Source organism: Anarrhichthys ocellatus, unplaced genomic scaffold (genome assembly GCF_004355925.1).
Source record: "Anarrhichthys ocellatus isolate YVR2014 unplaced genomic scaffold, GSC_Weel_1.0 scaffold45, whole genome shotgun sequence".
Lineage (NCBI taxonomy): Eukaryota > Metazoa > Chordata > Actinopteri > Perciformes > Anarhichadidae > Anarrhichthys > Anarrhichthys ocellatus.
The window spans coordinates 248377-268580 of NW_022280075.1; the positions used below are offsets into that span (position 1 = coordinate 248377).

Consider the following 20204-nt stretch of genomic DNA (forward strand, 5'->3'; position numbering starts at 1 on the left):
CGAAATATACCAGCATTCATTCACATATTCAACAATACACAAGCTAACTAGAGGGATAAACTGATATTAGTACATAGAAAGTTCCATTCAGGGAACAATAAAGTGAGCGGGACAAAGAGGTCTTTGCATGTGGTTTAGATGTTTCTTTAGTCCGCTCTCATCACAATGTCCGAGTTCAACCGCTGTCCTCCAACCAAGCCTGAGCTAACCACGCAGTAACGAACACAGTCCACCATACACGCACCGCCTTATCTTCTTCTCACAGAGCCGATACCGGAGTTTATTCAAATAAAAACAGAGCTCGGCTACGACAGCTCAGCTATCAGCGACTCACACGCAGATATCTGCAAAGGTTGCAAAAAAGGAGGCATGCAAAGTGTTTGACTCGGGAGGTTGACACATTTCAAGCCCCAAAACCATCGCGTCCACAAACACACACACACACACACACACACACACACACACACACACACACACGCTCAGCCTTCAAGGTATCATATTGCTAAACAACCTAATCACACTGAACACAAACGATCCACTCCAAACAGGCACCGTAGTTCTTAACAACAGTTTGTCTCACCATACATAAAAGCAGCAAAGGAGGCACGAGCAACTCTGTCACGCAAAATAATGACCTTTATGAAATGTACCAATTTTAAAAAGGATTGTGATTGTGGAGAAATGGATTGAGAAGCCGAAGGAGCACATTTCCAAATCAAACTAAAAGCAAGCGTTGTACTTCTGATCTTTGCCCTCTTTACTGTTGGTCGCCTGCGGGGCTAATAGTGTGTGAAACGACGTGCTGGGGCTTTAATTTAAAGCTCTTAAATACTTTCCACCCGAGAGGGAAAAGGAGGATCCACCCGAGGCTACATATCAATGGAACCAACAATTACATGTTGTGTTGTTTATGTATATTATTCACAACACTGTTTGGATTGTCCCTTTCGGACGAGGAATGAGCGACGTTGCCGGCTTCTGTTAAAGTGATGGCTTTCTGTCGTCGGTGACGGTTTTGTGAATGTTTGTTGAATTTGGGCATTATGGGACAGATAGAGACAGATCCACAGTGCATGTCTGATACTTAGATACACCAGCTTCATTGTTTGTTAAATAGTGACTCTTGCTGCCTATTTATAATGTCTGACTTAATCTAATTCATAAGTGATCACATGCTGAATGTTACGTGGTTTTCTGGACGTCAAAACTAAACAACATGGTTTAAGTGCCGTTTGTTTTCCCCTCTTTTAGCCCACGACGAGGGGAATGAATCATTTCATCAGACTGAAAATCAGAAAATCTTTCTATAATTTGCCATCACATTTGCATAACTAAGTGGTTCTTTAGAGTAGCAGGAGGATGCTGTTGTGGCACAAACATTTACATTAAACAGGGTGGAGGAGGAGTTGTATTTTGAAACTGTTTTTCTTGTGTCTGAATCTCAAGTTTTGTGTTTAGCAATATATTGATATGCTGATATTGCGATAGGACACTAGATATCGTCTTACATTCTAAATATTGTAATATCGTATAATAGTCTATTTCTTGTTTTAGTCATCAAATCCACATCACTGATTATTTATCAAAAATCTCCACGTGTAAATCTATTTAGCAACCGACTCTGACATCGTTTGACGTCTCTTTCTTTGTGTGGTGTTGACTTTTTAGTTCTTTGTTGTTTGAACTTGTTCGGGGTTTCACAGGCTGCAGGTTGAACTTACAGTGAATCTCCACGAGTCTCTGACCTGCCTGACAGTCGGCGGGCAGGACTCGGTCCGTGTCACTGCCTCGATCTGAACAGAGGGAGGGAAGAGCAGTTTAGAGAAGACAATGAGGTGGACCGTGATGTGCACACACACACACACACACACACACACACACACACACACACACAGTATGAAGAAACAACTGGCATGGAAGTGGTTAAAAATGGACGTGAGTGTGGAGTCTTAAACCTTCAATGTTTGGGGACTTTTTCAGGCCCTAAAGTGAATTTACAAGTCCTTCTAAGCCCCCGACATTATAATCTGGTTATTTTCAAATGCTTGCCTCTTTAAAAGCTCTTCTGTGTTGTTGTGTGCTCCAACAACAACAACAACAACAACAACGCCAGGGCCATACGCTTCATCCTGCTGCCATCAAACACAATGAAAATGCCAAATGGATGGTGCACACACTGTGGATAATAAGAAGCATCTGCTGCGTCTACAGTCCACTGAGCTCCCTCTGGGTTTCTACAAAGTACATCCCACATCATCTCAGCGGCTAAATGGCTAATGCTGTGTCACTAAATGAAGACGGGCACGCATTGTTGTTGCGCTTTATCGCTTTGGATTCTGCACAAATGGGAATACGGGACGATTACTTTCAGTGAGGACAGAGAGGTGTGAAATGAGCCGTTCAGAGCAGACGCCTGTGTTTAAAGCTCAGGTGTGTTCTCTGAATCAATGAAGACGTGTGGCGCAGAGGAAATGGCAACAGTAATGCTGAGATTAGACGGATGCTGATTCATTCAGGAAACCACTGACGGTGCTTCTGCGACGGTTAATTTCATCACCGAAAGTGAAAGACTCTCGGACACGACGGCTGTGGTGTGTAAACCACCAAACAACGCAAGAAAACCACCACTATGCTGACAAACTTCTCACTCAGGACACAAAACAGACGAGATGGGGTGAAGACAACTCAACACACACACACACACACACACACACACACACACAAGCAGAAGCAACACACACGGTGCTTGTGTGACGTTCTTCCAGGAGGATTGTAGGCAAAGAGGGGCTCTTACTTATTAAGGTTGCACATTCTACGCGTACAAACCACTGAAATACCCGTCTGATCATCGGTGCAGAAGGCAATGGTTTTATTGTAAAGACAATTTCTACAACTTCTAATTTATTGGTGTAGATCGTGCTTAATTTGCTCACAATGCATATTTGCATCTCAGTTTACCAGCAGTGTACGAAAGTTCTGTTTTGTTGTTTAAAAAAATAAAATTGGAAAAAAGCTAATTTTACTTCCATGAGTTTAGGAAATTACATTGTATTAAAATAGACTTAATGAATTAGAACATCTTCTTTAAAAGCATCACTTCACCGTTTGCATAATTGTTTTCATCTTCTAATTATTTTCTCGATTCATCACTTCATCTATAAAATGTGAGAAAATAGTGGCCAAGGTTTCGTAAATGTCTTGATTTGTCCGATCAGTCTAAAACCCAAAGTTATTAAGACGACATTTAAGAGGTTGCAACCAGTAAAACCACCAAAATAATAATAAGACACAAAAATCAAATCAAATAGTTGTTGCAGCTTTAATTATAACGGCAACAGCCCGTGGTGTTCGTTCAGCAGACCAAACTCAAAAATATTCAATTTACAAAGATAAAAACAGAGAAAATCAACACATCATCATATCCGAGTCGCTGACGATGACCAACACGGTGGTCAAAAGTGATTTTCTGTTGATAAACTAGTCTATAAGCTGCGTATCCCTTAAATTTCTGCTCCCAACACAAAACAGTTTGTGGTGCTTTAAAAGGCACACGCGCAAAATTAATTTAAAAGTTACAGAAATCAAGGTTTTATTGCATGAAATCTGCAATCAAAAAGCCTAACCCTTTATCAAATGTCAATGTCTGTTTCCCAGCCTGCATAATCAAAGAATTCAGCCTCTGATTTACAGCTTTAAATGTTACGTGGTGCACAGTGAACTCCAGCCCCCTAAGAATAGCACCAGCAGCGCTGATCCAAGGGGGGGTTTACTGAAGGGGGGGATCCCTAAAAGGACATCCCTTCCCAGGCCTTGGTCACCGTCTCCTAACTCCTCCCACCCATGATTCCTTGCCACCGGAGCCACCGGTTATTCCTGGCTCTTGGTGATGTGACTCACATTGTACTGCCTCCCCTCCCTCTCTCCCTCAGACCTGGGGAGGTTACCGGGATCGTTCCCCTCCGCTGACACACTATCGCCCCGAGATCAGAAATAGAAAACGATGGATTACTGCTGCTACTGTAAGGCGACACAAATTGGACGCATCCCATGTCGGACCAACAGCATAAGTTTAAGAGGGTAAGGGGGTCAGTACGTTGTGTGCTGGAGGTCTAGACTGTATATGTAGAGCTTGGAGCAAAACATGTTGAAGGCCGAAGACCTTTGATTTCACGTGTTTCCTCATCTCAACCTGATGCTCTGAACGTTGGTCCGGCTACTTTAGATCTTGTCTTTGGAGGAAAATGCTTATTAGTTTGAGTCACATTTAAGTCTCTTATTCTTCTCAGTCTTGTTTTTGTCGACGACGACGACGACTCAAAACATTCTCGTCAAAACGTTTTCTCACTTAATTTTGTCAGCTATTTCTATTATTTAGTCTTAGTCCTGTGTTTTAAATGAGTTTATATTGAATATTATAGTCAATATAGTCCAGACAAAACAATCATTTTGTAATTTTTGTCAAACTTATTTCCTTACCTGATGAAAAAAAACAAACAGGTTGAGTAATTACGTGTGCAGCTTTGTAGGGATGAGCTTTTAAAGCGAAAACTATTCGGTCATACTCCGAAGACAGCCATCTTTGTTTTGCCTCCCTAAATGTCCATGGTGGTGAGCATATACAACTCAACCCCCTTAAAAAAACCAAGATAAACATCCAGTCTTGAGGACACAAAGTCAGGCCAACAGAAGCAGACTGCTTTGTCTGAAAGTGCTTCTTAGCTGCTGTGTAATTACAGCCACAACCACTGAAATACCCATAATATAAAGCTGAGCTGAGCTGAGCGGCTTCCTCCGATTGGTTGCTGAAGATTATAATTTTGGACTAGTGAGATTCTCTTTGTATAGAACACCTCACTCTGTGTTGACACCCGTGTTGATTTAGTCTTTTAAAGCTCCTTTCCTCCGGTAACCACTAAAAACCAGGTAGCTTTCTACCTCTACCTGCTCGCAGTAATCACTTCCTGACATCATATCAACAAACGTCTCGTTTGAACTTAAATCTGTATGAAAGCACCAAGTCATGCACCCAATACAGTCACGTTATTACTGCCGACGTATTAGGTCAAAATTATCAGAATTTATGCTGTTACGAAACAAAAATTCCAGGTATGAAAAGTAAAGCAAATGCTGCATGTCTTAAATTTGCATTCTCTCTAGTGTCCACCAGGGGGCAACTCCTCTGGTTGTATAGAAGTCTATGAGAAAATGACTCTACTTCTCTCTTGATTTATTACCTCAGTAAACATTGTAAACATGAGTTTATGGTCTCAATCTCTAGTTTCAAGTCTTCTTCAATACAGCATGATGTTCATTTATTACATTATGGTCCAATTAGAATCAAATAGAGCATAAAGCAGGGAATGCTTTAGGGCAGGGCTTACTGTGATTGACAGGTCGCTACAGCTGCGTTTTCCGGTCTGTGAGTTGTCCATGTTTTTGTCTTACAACTTTAACCCTTTCACGGTGTGTTATCAGTTCATGAAAGTTAATTGAAAGCTTTTCGGTCGCATAAAAATGTCTTAGTCAGCATTCGATAGTACTTAGCTCCACCCTCTCGTGTCACTTCTGGTTGCAAAAAAACCAAGATGGCGACGGCCACAAACCTAGATGGTGATGCTGAAAAACTGCCAAACTCGAGGCTTCAAAACTAAAACTGCAGTCCACAAACCGACGGGTGTCATCACGGTGACTGTTAACACTTCCTATATAAAGTCTATGGCGTCCGGTTGGTATTGGTTCCTATTGTCCAATCACTTAAAGACACAGTGAAACAAAAAATACATTTTCGCGTCCCCGTCCGGCTGGCACAACAGAGAAGAAGTAGTAGTTGGCAGTAACATTCTCAGATCTCAGGCTCCTTTAGCACCACTGAAACAAACTTGTATAAAAGAAAGATGCGCAAGTAAACATGAGAATCAAAAAAAAGGAGCTCGAGACATGGCAGCCCTCTTCTGCGCCATCTAACAAAGATCAGCAGTTGTGAAACCCTTCAGTGTTCAAAGAAGCTCACAGACGACGCCCTTTTCTGACCGACCTGCGACTCAACGCTTTTCAAAAACAAACACCACCCACCTGCATGTCTTTAGTTGCGATCTCTCCGGGTGTTGGCCAGCTGTTGGCATCGCCAAAATCTCCAACCTGAGCAAAAAAAAGTGAAATACAACAAAGCAGAATTAGCAGGAGAGCCAAAGAGAACTGGTACACTGAGATGTTAGAGCAGGTTAGTGATGAAGAGAGGAGACTAGAGTCAGAGCGGCACACTACTACTTCTACAGACAAAAAGCTTGTGAGCGAGTGCAAACAAAAGATTATCAGCAGTAACGCTCAAATTCTCATTGGTGTTAAAAACCCAAAACAAACAGATTAGATTAACAAATTTATGTATATTCAAATGTCTGCATGACCTCTTGGTGAAAACCTGTTCTGCATGGCATGAAAGCAAAACACACTCTGTATGTGTCGTTAGGTAAAACATTTCATTTCACAGCTAGAAAATCCAACTTATGCTACATCCAAACTACTACGTTTCCATTTTAAAACGCGTGTTTATAACGGTGTTATCAGCCCTACGGTCCGTCTGAAGTCACTGCTCGTGGCTTTGAGGAAGGCGACGGACACTTTCCTTATTAATGCTTATTTTGTTCTGCACAACTATTGTGAAGTCCACACAGAAACTGTAAACGAACAAAAGCATAAATGTTCTCCAGTACGACAGAGAATTCAGCCATCGGCAGAGCTACGAGTGTGAGAACGACACCGAGAAGAAACGAGTGAGAGACGTGTGCCGACCATATTTATTGACCCATAATCTAGTAAACTTTGATTTGTAAGTTTTCATTTTAAAGTAAATTAAGTGAAGTAAAAGCTTCTAAAACTTTCCACAAAATGTGTCCGTTTGAGTTTATAGAGGAAGCGCTTAAGTATCAAGCACTACCGTTTATCATTAAAGGACACTCCAATCTACTTCCTGTTTACACCGGCACCCGCATGCCCGGTATACGTGAATAGTCACGTGATATTCTTTTTCAGGCTTGCTAGTGTGGACGGTATTCCTTACACAAACGATGCTGTAACGCCTGTGTGGACGGAGATCGTTTTTAGTTTTAAAATCCCCGGTTTTGAACGAATACGTAGTGGTGTGGACATGGCCACAATCACCATAAGCCATGTGTTGCCTGTGATGTGTCAATTTCTGTCCTTTGTTTCTGCAACGCAGCACTTAACGGCAGGGCGTCATAAATAGTTTCTGGTCAAGGTGTTGTAAACAACCCTGGAGTGTAGCAGCCTGCATTCCGAGGTAGGAAGTTGTGAATGAAACGCTTTGGGGAGGGTCTGTCTGGTGCATCTGCAGGGCTAGTGGCTCACCAGGAACTCACATTTGCATTCCAAGAAGTGTGAAGAGAGGTTTGTACACAGCCCGAGGCGCTCCGACTGCACACATCTCCACTAAGCTCTGAAGAAGCTCTCAACTAACCAAGATGTTCTGTAATATGATTTGTTAGACTGAAATAGCATTTCCTTTTATTTGTTATTAAAGGACCGTTGACTTAATTTCTACATGTTTGATCAGAATTTCTCTCTTTAAAAAGGACCAAATAGTTCTTCAATAAAACTAATGATCCCTTAAAAGCATCAATATAATGTTTAAAAAAAAAAAAAAAAAAAAAAAAAAGTGATTGTAATTCTATATTACAAAAGCAAATTCAATACTTTGCATGTTGACAAGAAGAAGCTTCGATTATGACTCATCAAATTGGGCCGACGTTGAAGTTGGGGAACTCTTCTCTTTCCAATTTATTCTGCCTTCAGTATTCAACCCCAGAAGCTCCGTACTTTAAGGTGCTTTGTTAGTACTGCTAGTTCCTATGAATTCTTTACATTCTTCAATGGATAATCTCATTATTGTTGCTATCAAGCAGTATTTTCTCACACAAACACACACACATGCAGAACGTTACCTTTCCTCCACGTCTGGGTTTCGGGGGGTTCCCCGCTCGCACCACCTTGGCCGGGCCGGTAGACTCTGTGGAAACACACATGAAGACGGTCGACATTACAACCGGCTCTGCAAACATCAACACAGAAAATGACGACTAAACACAACAGAGCTTGTCACAGTTAAATTAGTCTCATTAGTCTTATCTACCTGTTGCAGGTATGCTCTTAATAAATCATCTGCCTTTCTTTGGCTCTTTCCTCAGATCTCCGTTACGTAACATTCAGCTGTGGCTTCAGATAAACTGAACTGAAACCGCAGAAGCCAGTGCATCATTGTTTTCTGCCCCGTCATTATTAGAACCAGGTATCATTTGAAAACACAATAAAGCTCAGAACCTGCAGAACCACCAAAAAAACACAATCAGATCCTGAGCACAGTGACTCGACACTGGGAAACTCATGAAGCAGACGTCCAGGGATCACAGACGCATCAGTGCGGCCAAACGGCAGAAACCGAGCAAGTAAACCAGTCGGATGGATGACAAATATGCGTTCATGGAAGCAATTCACAATGTAATTCCATAAAAAGTGATTTATCGATTCATTATTTAGTCGATAAATTGAGTACAACGCTGGTCACAGCTCCCAGAGATCAAATGAATCGTTTTGTTTGACCAACGATCCAAAAACCAAAAGTGACAGAAAAACAGAAAATATTATCCTTTAAACATTATACCATTTGTGGTTAAATGACCCCTGTCAGCACTAACATTTTCCCCGTTTGCATGTTTGTGTATAATTTGGCCTGGCAGCTAACGTTTGCACCCGTTAAACATACACCGTAGTGTTTATTTAACTCATTCCTGTTAGCCACCAATGTAGCATCTGCTAATCTTCTCAAGCCAAACACACTTGCTCAGTTCCACAGAAGATTGTTTTAAAAAGGTTCATCTTGGTATGCGAGTAAACAACAATCAGTCATCTTGAGTTAGACCACAGCGGGATAAAATGAAGCTAGAAAAAGATTCCCAAAACACAGTTTTCCTCATGAAAACAATGAATAATTGAGCAGTCCTGGTCGTTCCTCCGTATTCAATTGTCGCTCATGAATCTTCATTAAAAACAAAACAAACCTCCTGAAGTCAGAGATCTTTGGACAGCTCACCGGGAGACTTCGCTGAGCCGGTTTGGCCAGAGAGAAAACCTCAGTAAGCTCCTTAAGGAGGATGATGTCGAGGGACGACGCCAGAAAGACAGCGAGAGGAGGGAATAGAATCCTCTGGTGGATTACCAACTATCACCAACCAACACGTACCAGGGAGTCTCTACAAACATAACCAGCACAGGTTTCAAGTTTGTGCGGCAAAACAGGAACATTTTCAACAGAGAAACATTTAAGAGAAGCCACTCTTCAGCACAGACTCTGGAGCTACAAAAAGCTTTTTTCTCCACAGTTGTACCTCGGTTAAACGCACAACAGCTCCACTTCAGAGACGGTTCTCGTTACCAACGGTGTGAACCTGTCGTCGTCCTTTGACTCGTCAGATATGCGACGCATGTCGTTTCCCCTTACACGACTTCTGAACTTTAAACTTACAACTGTTTGTTTAGTTTTCCCTTGAAGCTTCCTGACGCGATTGTTTTGGACTTTGCTTCGTTTTCGTTAAACTGTGTCTTGTGTCCTCCGGAGATTTTTTAACAGACGCTTTTTTGCTGGCAGGAAGATTTGTTCCAAACAGTACAAAGTTCGAGGAAAGAATCACAGAGAGGAGATAACAATCTGATGACAATCATATAAACTGAGCCCACAACAGGGTGAGGTGTCCCTTACTGTTACAACACTAAGACATACCGTATATCTACATCATATGAAAGGATTAGTCTTCAACATGACGGAAAGTTCTCTCCACAGGTCTGTGCACAGTGCTGCTTCGCTCGCCCTTTAGACGGTCCTACTCTGAAGACTAGAAAAGGAAATGAGAATATTGTGTAAAACTAAATCACAGCTGAGGTTCACAGACGGACAGTGATGGTGAAATATTTACAACTCATCCAACTTCAAATAAGTACGTGCGTGATCATTAATTACACCACTCATCAAAGCCAGAAACAGAAATGGTCGTTGTACTGGAACAAATCGGTTGTTACAAACGTTTACGTCAGGAGACAATAACCAAATCTAACCTTCAAATTAACCGACATATTTTAATCCAAATCACTTCATTCACGTCTCGTTTAAAACCCGTAGAAAACGTTAAATTCTGCGCAACCATGAATGAAAAATGCATTTAGTTCAATATGTAAAGCATGTGGAGCTCACATTGTTTTCAATATTGCAACAGTTGTGGACACGTGATGAAAATGTGTATAGATTACATTTTTCCCCATTTTGTAAAATAAAGTCAGCTCACTTTTTTAAAATGATTCATAGCCTTATAACCTTTATTCTGCACAGAAGACATGTTTGAGTTCTCTCTACCAGCCATGACTGTGCTGCTTCCACAGAGGTGAAGGAACGAGGCCACGTTGAGTAAAATGGGACCGGAGCAAAATAAAAACTGCTCGTCCATGACGCAGTTTCGCACATTATTTTGCAGAAGCAGTCGTCTTGCCATGACTGCTGCTAATCGCTCCTTTAAATCTGGTCTATAAAAATAGTTTTATTACATAGTGAACTAAATCAAACACTGAAATGGCTGAACTTCTCAACCTGCCTACAGTTTACTGTGGAATAATAAAAGCTTCTTATGAAACGGTGACGTTTCCAGCGGTTAACTCAACGGCTCACAAAAAGTTAGCCCAGCAGTCAGCTGATTATCCTAAATCACCAACGACCGGTTCAACAAAACTCCAGACCCAGATTCAGGATCACAGCCGGGGTTCAGACGGTTTTCTACAAACATCACCTGTCGAATTAAGATAAACCTTAAAACCAGCCGGGGAGACGACAACCACAACAAATGTATCCGTTACTATTCAAACTCATCAGCTAAATGTGTCATTTTAATTTGAATAATGCAGGAGAATTATGGGATAGACACGTCAGCTTTAAACGCAGCGAATCAGTATTAATGTTTATTATTAATCACCTGTATAGGAAGGGTTAGCCCATGTTCCAACCTTCCACCCTGTTGCAACAGAATAGAAAAATGACAGAAAACATCCCAAATATCTGATAATGCTTCAAGCATTCTTCACCTTCCACTGACTTGTGACACAACCGTTTGTTGAGCGACCTTTGACCCTCTTTAGAGGGAGTTGTACACCTTCGCTGGAACTACGTGACCCATATGTGGGTCACCTAAACTCTTCACAGAACGGCACAAACTCCCGGTCGCCTCTAATTCGCCTGACGTAGAAACTTTAGCCGGCGCGACAACTCGGTTGCTAAATTAAGCCGAGGAATTCCTCAAGTATTTATCTGCTTACTACGCACAGAAAGAGTGAACAACTTTAGTCTGAAAGTTTGCAAATGTCACACTGCTGCTGCTGCTTTTAAAAGCATGACGGAGCATGTTTCACAACACAAACACACACAACACACACACTGGTGTGTTACCACCAGACTTGTCCAACAGAGCTCATCACTGCGGCCTTTTTTAATGCCTATAAGTGGGGCAATTGATCAAGTCTTTCTGCTTAGTCGTCATTAAAGAGCACTTTGACAGGCTTTCAGAACAACTGTCAGGAGGGAGATTATCGTTTCTACATCATTTCCATATAATAACTTTTAATTTATTAGTGTTGCAGACCTGAAAATGTTCATCTCACTCATTTAATCAGCTTTAAAACACTTTTTAATGGGTGGATTGTGATGAAATTAGTTTCAGCCATTCACGGCTCCCTCGCAATGAATTACAGTAAATTTGGAGATTATCTGATTTCTTTTTTAATTTGTCACATACATTAAATACATGACATTTGACTTGGGGGTTCAGTGTCTGGTTAAAAAGGACACTTTGACATGCTGACGGGGAATCAAACCGCCAACCTCGAGTTTAAAGGACGACCACAGTCGCCCCAAATACGTGCAGAACTAACAACATCCCCATCGGTCTGAGCTGGTCTTGTTATGTTAGCATGCTAACACACCAAGCTAAGATGGTGGACGTGGTTAACATGAAACATGCTAACCATTAGCCTGTTAGCATTTAGCTTGAGCACGACCTCACAGAGCCGCTGTCATGACTGTAGACTTGTTTAATTAGACAAAATGAAGATAAATGAAAAGACGGAATAACAATATGGAGATTACGATACCACCATTCAAATATTATTATTGCGTTGTCACATTAGTAGTTGCACAAAGCAAGTTTTTATGAGTTATTACTTGTTAAGAAAGCAGGTTATATAAACATGAAGTACTTCCTCTGATTTAGAGGTAAAATATGTGAAATTGATCCCAAAAATAAGGGACCGTGACATTCTGACATTTTACAGACCAAATAATCGTCATTCGCAGTGAAGCGGTTAGTCTTTGGTCCGTTCGTATAATCCAGTTTGCTTCAGATCCTTTGAAACATCTGAACACAGAAACGCCATCATCGTGTTCGAAAGTGACCATTAATTGAATTTTGGCGCCCGTCGACATCCGCAACTGAGTGGACAGACGGCGTTTGTTCCACGATGAACGGCAGGTTGTTTTTATTTGAATCAGCTGATCCGAGCACTCCTAACCCCGGCGACGCGTCACTCACAGGGCCGCTCAGTGTTCGCTGCATATCAGATGATAGTTGAAGGTCAGAGGAGAGCCTCTCAAAAGGCCAACACTGTGAAGCTGCTGCAGGCAGTCACACAGTCAACAGTGCGTTCAGAGAACACGGCAGCATTTAAACGCCTTTTAAGATTTTGACTTTTTCATGTAATTCATGCGATGATTTATTGCCCCTTTTGATGTTGCCGTGATCCCTCAACCTTTTTATGATATTTAGTACTTCCAACGCTTCACACTTTATTGAAGAAATGACTTTCTACTACAGCAGCTAATAAATAAAATAGAATAACTGGAGATCACACGTGGGATCTCAACACCCATCTTCAAACCCGACATTCATTTTGATCTCGACTACAACTCTGAAGTTCACCGACTGCCTCTTCCACGGCTAATCGCCCACAGACATAAAAATACACATCTTTATAATCTAGATGTTACTCGATGCTTTGACGATATCGCCCTCGTTACGTTCATGCCAATAAAACAAGAATCGGCAACTCACAAGGACAAAACGACACCAGCTGGCAATCAAGAAGTATTTAGGACCTTTGCCGACGTTTTGACCAAAAGTATCTGCTTCTAGATTTGGTTACTGGTATCCAAAAACGTCCCGGCTCTCTGGGGTCAACTTCCATCTCGGAAACACTCAGATTGTGACGGATTAAAACCTGTATTCACTCACTGTACAATTTTCAAAAATAGTTTTTCCAATTTTATCCAGAATCACACACACAAAAAAAAAAAAAAAAGAGAACAGCCAATAAATTGCAACACAACTTTAACTTTCAACTTATTTTGAGATTGTGTACAACAACAAATCCTCGCTATTCTGCATTGGAGACTTAACAAATTAAAAATATGCTTCCATTAGTCAAAATGAATCAAGTCAATTACTTTTCAAACCAAACTATCGCTTTTTAATCAGTTATCAATCTAAACTAGACGATTCTTCAGCGCGCGCACACACACACACACACTAAACGTTTAGTCCCCAAATCTTTTACTGCTGATCTTTATGATTTTTAAGAGACTATTTGCCCAAAACAGGTGCGAGTCCACCTTGAGAGCAGACTGGACCAGTAGGAGTGACGGAGCGTTATCAAAGTGTTGTGTGCTCAACTGTACAAGAGCGCTGCTGATAAGTTAGATTCTCTACAACTCAAGGACAGGTCATGTGTGGGTGGGTGGGTGTGTGCGTTACGGAGACGTATGTCTAAATATAATGGAACAAAAAACAACAACTAGTGAAGACATATGGAGGAGGAGGAGATGGGAACAACAGGAGTGCTGAGGATTTTTGCTGAATCTGCATCTAATTTATCAGCGAGATGAGTCAGAATCGAGGAAATACACGACTCCTTCAGACAAAACACTTTGCTTGTATTATTTTTTCATATTTCCTCCTAACCCTCCCATACAACCACCTGAAATGTCAAAACTAAAATACATTAGGTGAAGCTGTTAAAAAGGCACAAAAAAGTAGAAGTAAGTCCCTGCTAATATATCTTTATTATATAACATTTCTCTAAAAACCTGCAAGAGACAAATCACAATATCATTCTGAGACAAAGAAGAATCATACAGCGCTAAATTAATCCACACACACACACACACACACACACACACACACACACACACACACACACACACACACACACACACACACACACACACACACACACACACACACACACACACAAACAAATGTGACTACCTGGTTTGACCTGTAACTGTATCGCTCCTTTGAAATTCCGAATTAACTAAACAAACGGCAGGACGGAGCCGGATCAGCTGTACCTGAAACATGACCCGGCGAGCCAGTACGTGTACACACACACGCACACATACAAATAAACTAAACCCAAATAATAAATGCGTTTGTGTACTTAACTTGAGAATGAAATGCGTGTTGATTTGATTTATTATCGACACCATTTGTTTTGAAGTCATTTATATGCAACTGTATGTTCTGTTGGATTTTGGTAAAATACTGAGCGACTTGAAACGCTGACACAGGAAACGAAGCATTCATCCTTTACCTGCTTTTCCCTAATCACCAGTTTATCCAACACACAGTAGTGTGTAGTGACTCATCTCTCTCTCTCCTCTGTGTTTATTGTCTACCTCTTTCTTCATAGCACGCCTGAGGCCAACATTAACATTAGATCCCCACCAGTATTAACTAAACGTTACCGCTCCAATCCCTGGTTTTTAAAGCTCTATATGAGATCATTTTGCACATCAAAATGCTTTACAGCTTCCTTATAATTTAGATTTTTTAAAAGCAGCTGCAGGTTTTCACAGCGGTTCAAACACTCTCCATCACACGTCCATTTACCGTTATCTCCAAGTCCTCCACACAACACACACACACACCCCTCAGGTGGAGTCCAGAGACAGATTCCCGCAGCACACGCCAGTGACGATAACCTGCTCCAGAGCCCCACGGGGTATCGCTGGCGGAGCCTATAAATAAACCTTGTGCCACGTCGGCTCTGCAGTCTTAGACAAACACAGCGGTGGTGAAACCGAGCCGGTCCTCAGCCAGATGTTTTTTTTGTTGGTCCTGGCGAGTGAGTTTTTTTCTACTCCCACATGTGTTGCATCGTCATTCTGAGGTCATATCGTATTTTTAAGATTACCTTATTGGAAGTGAGTGTTGTGGGGTTTCCCCAGTTACTGGGGCAAGTTAAATAAAACATTCACAGCGTCTGAACAGGGAAAACCCTGCACACAGCTCCCCCAAAAAAGGCACTTGAGACGAGCTAAGATTACAGGAAACTGTGAAAATCACTGTATAAAAGGTCACTTATTTGTCACACTGAAAAGTTGAATCAGTGTGAAACTTAAATCAGCATCGTCTGCTGGCCGCTTGCAGTCTTGCAGCAGAGCAGAGCGATGACAGCAGAGGGAAGCCTCTCTGCAAGAACCAAATATGGAGGAAACAACAGTGGAGGGCGTACGCAGGTGGACACACACACACACACACTGCAAACTGTCTGCGGCGTCACATGATCAGTGTGTGACATCAGCTCTTGCAGAGTAAAACAGCTCAAACAGCAGAGAGCACACGCGCACACACACACACAAAGGTTAAACCCAAGCCATGAAACAAGAGAACACGTCTCGTAGAAGAAGCACACCGCTACCAGAGTTCTGCTAACTCTGTGTGACAAATACACAATGTTTCTTGTAGCTTCTTGACTTCTTCACTGTGAAACGTTCAATAAATCTGATATCGGAGAGAGCGAAACTTGGTCCCAAACCCGAGAGATTCAGTTACAAACTACAAAAAGTGCTGCGAAATGAACTTTTGAGACATTTAAAGAAAACAGCTTTCTCTGTAGTCACCCTTCTTCCCCACAATCGGGGAACGTTTTATCAAATGTTGCCGCATATTTTTCTAATACAGCTAATGACTGATCTGCTACTGTATTCAACCAACCAACCCCGAGTCACAGCAGGGAAACACTCCACATAGTGCAGCTTGGAGAAGACATTAGTGGACACACGTTTCTCTTCATGGCCCCACCTGCTCATTAATACACATTTCCAGGGAAGCCTTTGGCTACATGGGGCTTAAGTCACACCGCTAACTGGACGGTGCTAACGGACTACACCCTGAGAGGACGCCTGCTCTGCCCAGCCTCCACAGAGGGGATGTGGCCGCTATCACCGAGTCCAGACACAGATAAAGACGCTGGGGTTGGACGAATTAAGAGAAGTGCTGCCCTGAAACAAATGACAGTGTATGTGTGTGTGTGTGTGTGTGTGTGTGTGTGTGTGAGGTGTAGAGCGAGTACAACACACACAATCTAGCTTAGCATCTCCACTCTTGAGTTGACAGTCTCAGCCTCCTTTTTCACTAATGTTGCCCATTCATATTTATCATCATTTAAGCATCATTAGTCAAAAACTAAAGATTCATTCAGTCCATTAGTCGTTTCTATTTCCTTTTTTAATGCTGAATGACTTATTTCCAAGACCTTGTGAGCTCATCTGTAATATCTAAGGCTGCAATTGACAATTGTTTTCATTGTCAATAAATGTGTTGATTTTAATTAATTAAGAAAAAAAAAAAAAACAAGTTCTTGAATTTACAACAACAAAGAGGGCTCGACAAAGAGGACAAACCCGTAGAGGCGTCCGTGCTCATTTTGAAACAGCAACTCCGAAGCAGAAGCGAGCGCTGCAGGAATGTGAAGCAGCTCCGAAACATCTCGCACACTTCAGTCCTTCAAATTCACACAACTTTATTTACAGCCAGCAGGAAAAGCCAAACGCACAGAGGGGAGGCTCGTCAAAAGAAAGAAAATCTTGTCACACTTTACTTTAACCCCCAAATGTCACGTCACCCAAAGTGTGATGGCTTCATTCAACAGTCTCTGTTGGCTGCACATTTGCATGTGTTAATTAAGGTTTCTGTATCGTGCTAACGGTATGCTAATACACCAAATACACCTACATTTACATTTATTCAATTGCCAGACCAGACCAGTCTATTTCAGAGCAGTGAATCCTAATTTCAAAAGGTTTGTCATAAGTTTTTTAGACAATAAATTGTACTAATAGCCACAAACATGCATAACTGGTTGGGCAATAATTTCTAATGTTTTTATCAAAATGCAAGAATGTAGGAAGGATGGTTAGATTCTCAGTCAAGGCGATGACGATCGATGTGTTCACATGACGTCGGCACTTCTTACAGGAGCCACTTTACACGCCTTCTGAGGCTGTAGAGCCCCTCGAGTGCTCGTGCACTCATTCAGCCATTGTTACAGTAAAAGTATAATAAGAAGCTGTAAGACTGTGTGCTCAATGAACGTCCACATGCACTGAACTCTGAATCCGTGCCCGGCCTGTGTTGCGAGTAAACGAAGGAAAGACGACGCTCAGTAATGAAGGAAATAAAGCAAACACAAAGTTTAGTTTGGGTTCATGCAGAACTTCATTCAGAAAATGGATGAAAACACCCACATGTGCTCTAATAATTAACAAATATCTGTTCCATTGAGTGTATATTTATTTTCTAAATCAGTCCCTACAATGACAGCACGTTTTGCAATCATTGCCCTATAACTTTATGATGATCCATTAGTCATGCAATCCTGCAAAATGATGAGTCTGAAGTGTTTAAGTGTATGTTTCAGTGAAGAGGCATGTGTTTGGGAAGTACTGAGCGTTTAGCTGGATAAATGAGACTTTAATTATACTGACTGAGTCGCATAATATTAATAATTTAGCTGTTGCTAAATGCAACAATGGTTCTACAAAATGCTCATTTTGTGGATGATGTGTCCCTTTAACGGGTCAGTTAGCGGGACGCTAACTTGCTTAAACAAAGTGGCTGCATTTTGCTGGGAATTAAGAGTCAATTTTGCGTACTGGGCCGTCTGATCAATCGTACAATGTGTTACTCAGTATGTTCTTGTTTGTGAACTGGATTTGTTTTATACCAAACCTGCTGCTAGAATCATCTGCAGCCTGGACGTTTCACCGTGTCGACTGGCTGAATGACTGAAACATTTAAGAGGGCCTGCTTATGAAAACATACTGGTTCTCTTGTTCTGTGGTGATGGATTGAAACAAGGCGAGCAACAGCACTGCTAACATTTAGCACTAATTCACCATTAAAACTCCCCATGGGCGCCAAAACACACCGGCGACTTTAGGCCGTTCAGAGGAACTGAGCCCACTTGTCTCGGAGATTGACTCAAATTCTGGACCATAAATATTTAACATATACTGAAGTTGTGCTGAACTATAGATTTACTTGAACGCCTGAACAATAAAGTCAGACTAAAAGGACCCATCGGGTCACATGATGCATTAATTCACGTTTACCCGACGGCCTCACTGTCCGTCTCTACATGTCTGCAACGAGTCCCGATATTGAGAGCAACATACAAAGCAACATACTGTACATGATGTTCACCGCTGCACAAACAGGGTCACATGACAAATCACAGACTGAGGAGCCTTTCAGCTGAATGCCAGAAGTTTAAATGTCAGACCAGCGTTGACGCTGCAGTCAGAGCTTCCCCTGTAGCGCTGCAGTTAAACCGGATTTTCACCTGCGGAGATTTAAGATGCGTGTTCTCTTGACAGACAGGTGGGATAAGAAGTAGTGTAGCCGAGCAGCATTCCAGCATCGAGTCTTTGGCCAGGGCTTCGGACAGGACCGGCCTGAGGAACATCGTTGTTTTTTTTTAATGACAGTATCAATGCAGCCACACACCCTGGAGAGGAGACGGTCACGGGCATGTTTACTACCAATATCACCAGCAACCAAACATAGGTGAGGCTACTTTTTGAAGCTATTTTGAGCGGTAACAAGTTCAGACTTCGTCACAGTTATTTGAAAAAGCCTCAAATCATTCCTCAGAATAATGTCCTCTTTGGAAAGTTAAGAGTATCAAAAGGTCAGGGTGAAGAGAATATCATGTCACCAAAATCATTTGATTACTTGGTGAGAAGGTGATGGGCTGATGTACTAGAGGTTTTATGATATTGCTGTCAATTTATTCCAATTTGTCTTCAGGGAAAAACGAACTTCACAAAGGTGAAAGTTCAGCAATCCAATAGCAAAATATTAAGTCACCTCTGAAGAGACTATAACAACACATGAAAGCGTTATTTCCCCCCCAAACCAACAGTAACACCAGTCTGTAGTAGGATATCTGAGGCGCTGCTTATTCGAAATCCAAAATCCATTTAGGATCACTCCCACTGTGATCCTAATGCGAGCTGTGGAAATACGTTACCAGCCGTTCAGCTGGTGTTCTTATCCTGGACACGAGTTCAGGGTCTTGTTGAAGGACACACCGAGTACACACTGCAGATTAGAGAGCAGTCTACCTGTTCAAGAGACACGACTTCTAGGACGATAACTTTGCCAGGAAACTGCCACCGTCTTCGTAAAATAAACATTTGCCACATTTGACACCAAGAGCTCAATTTCACAATACAGACACACATATTTGCTTTTTTTTGTCCTGTGAAATGTGAAGTTTTACTTTGCGTCTCCACAAATTATACAAATTTAACCTGAGAAGGAGCCCAACTATGTCATACACAATCAACAATCCAACTTACAATCAGCAACTAGCCAATGTTAGTCTTTGAATCCAACATAAAAGGGGACACTACAGTCCGGTTATCTCAACCTCTGGCTCCCAGCCCGGCTTACTTGCTGATGTGACAGCTTTTGGAGCACATCCACCCCAACCCACGCACGGCTAGAATTCAGGGTACAGGCTGTACCCTGAATTCTAAAGTCTACATCAGTAACAGGCGGCACAAACAAGCCGGCTGGTCAAACGAAATGACAATACAAATCGCTGACAGAATCAGTATGACCTGACCGCGCAACTGCAAAGCACACTGGCCCAGGAATCCAAAGCGCGCACACGCACACGGCTGAGAGACAAGAAACCACGTTTCCCTACTTCATAGCAGATAATGGAGCTGTGTCCACGAGCATCACCAATAACCACTCCACACAACATGACTTTTATTGTAGAACACCCATATATATATATATATATATATA

The 20204-nt window shown here is 41.8% G+C and overlaps 1 protein-coding gene across 2 annotated transcripts in view; it reads right to left on the reverse strand.

Moving 5' to 3' along the window:
- The window catches only part of larp1 (La ribonucleoprotein 1, translational regulator), a 37940-nt gene that overhangs the window by 15285 nt on the left and 2451 nt on the right, over positions 1-20204 (reverse strand). Inside the window, exons 2-4 of one of the 2 annotated variants that reach the window (XM_031868957.1) lie at positions 7959-8023; positions 6073-6138; positions 1722-1793 (exon numbers count right to left, since the gene is read on the reverse strand). In XM_031868957.1, the coding sequence (XP_031724817.1) occupies positions 1722-1793; positions 6073-6138; positions 7959-8023 (203 nt within the window). The remainder of the gene's footprint in view (positions 1-1721; positions 1794-6072; positions 6139-7958; positions 8024-20204) is intronic. The other variant, XM_031868958.1, reaches the window with a different exon arrangement.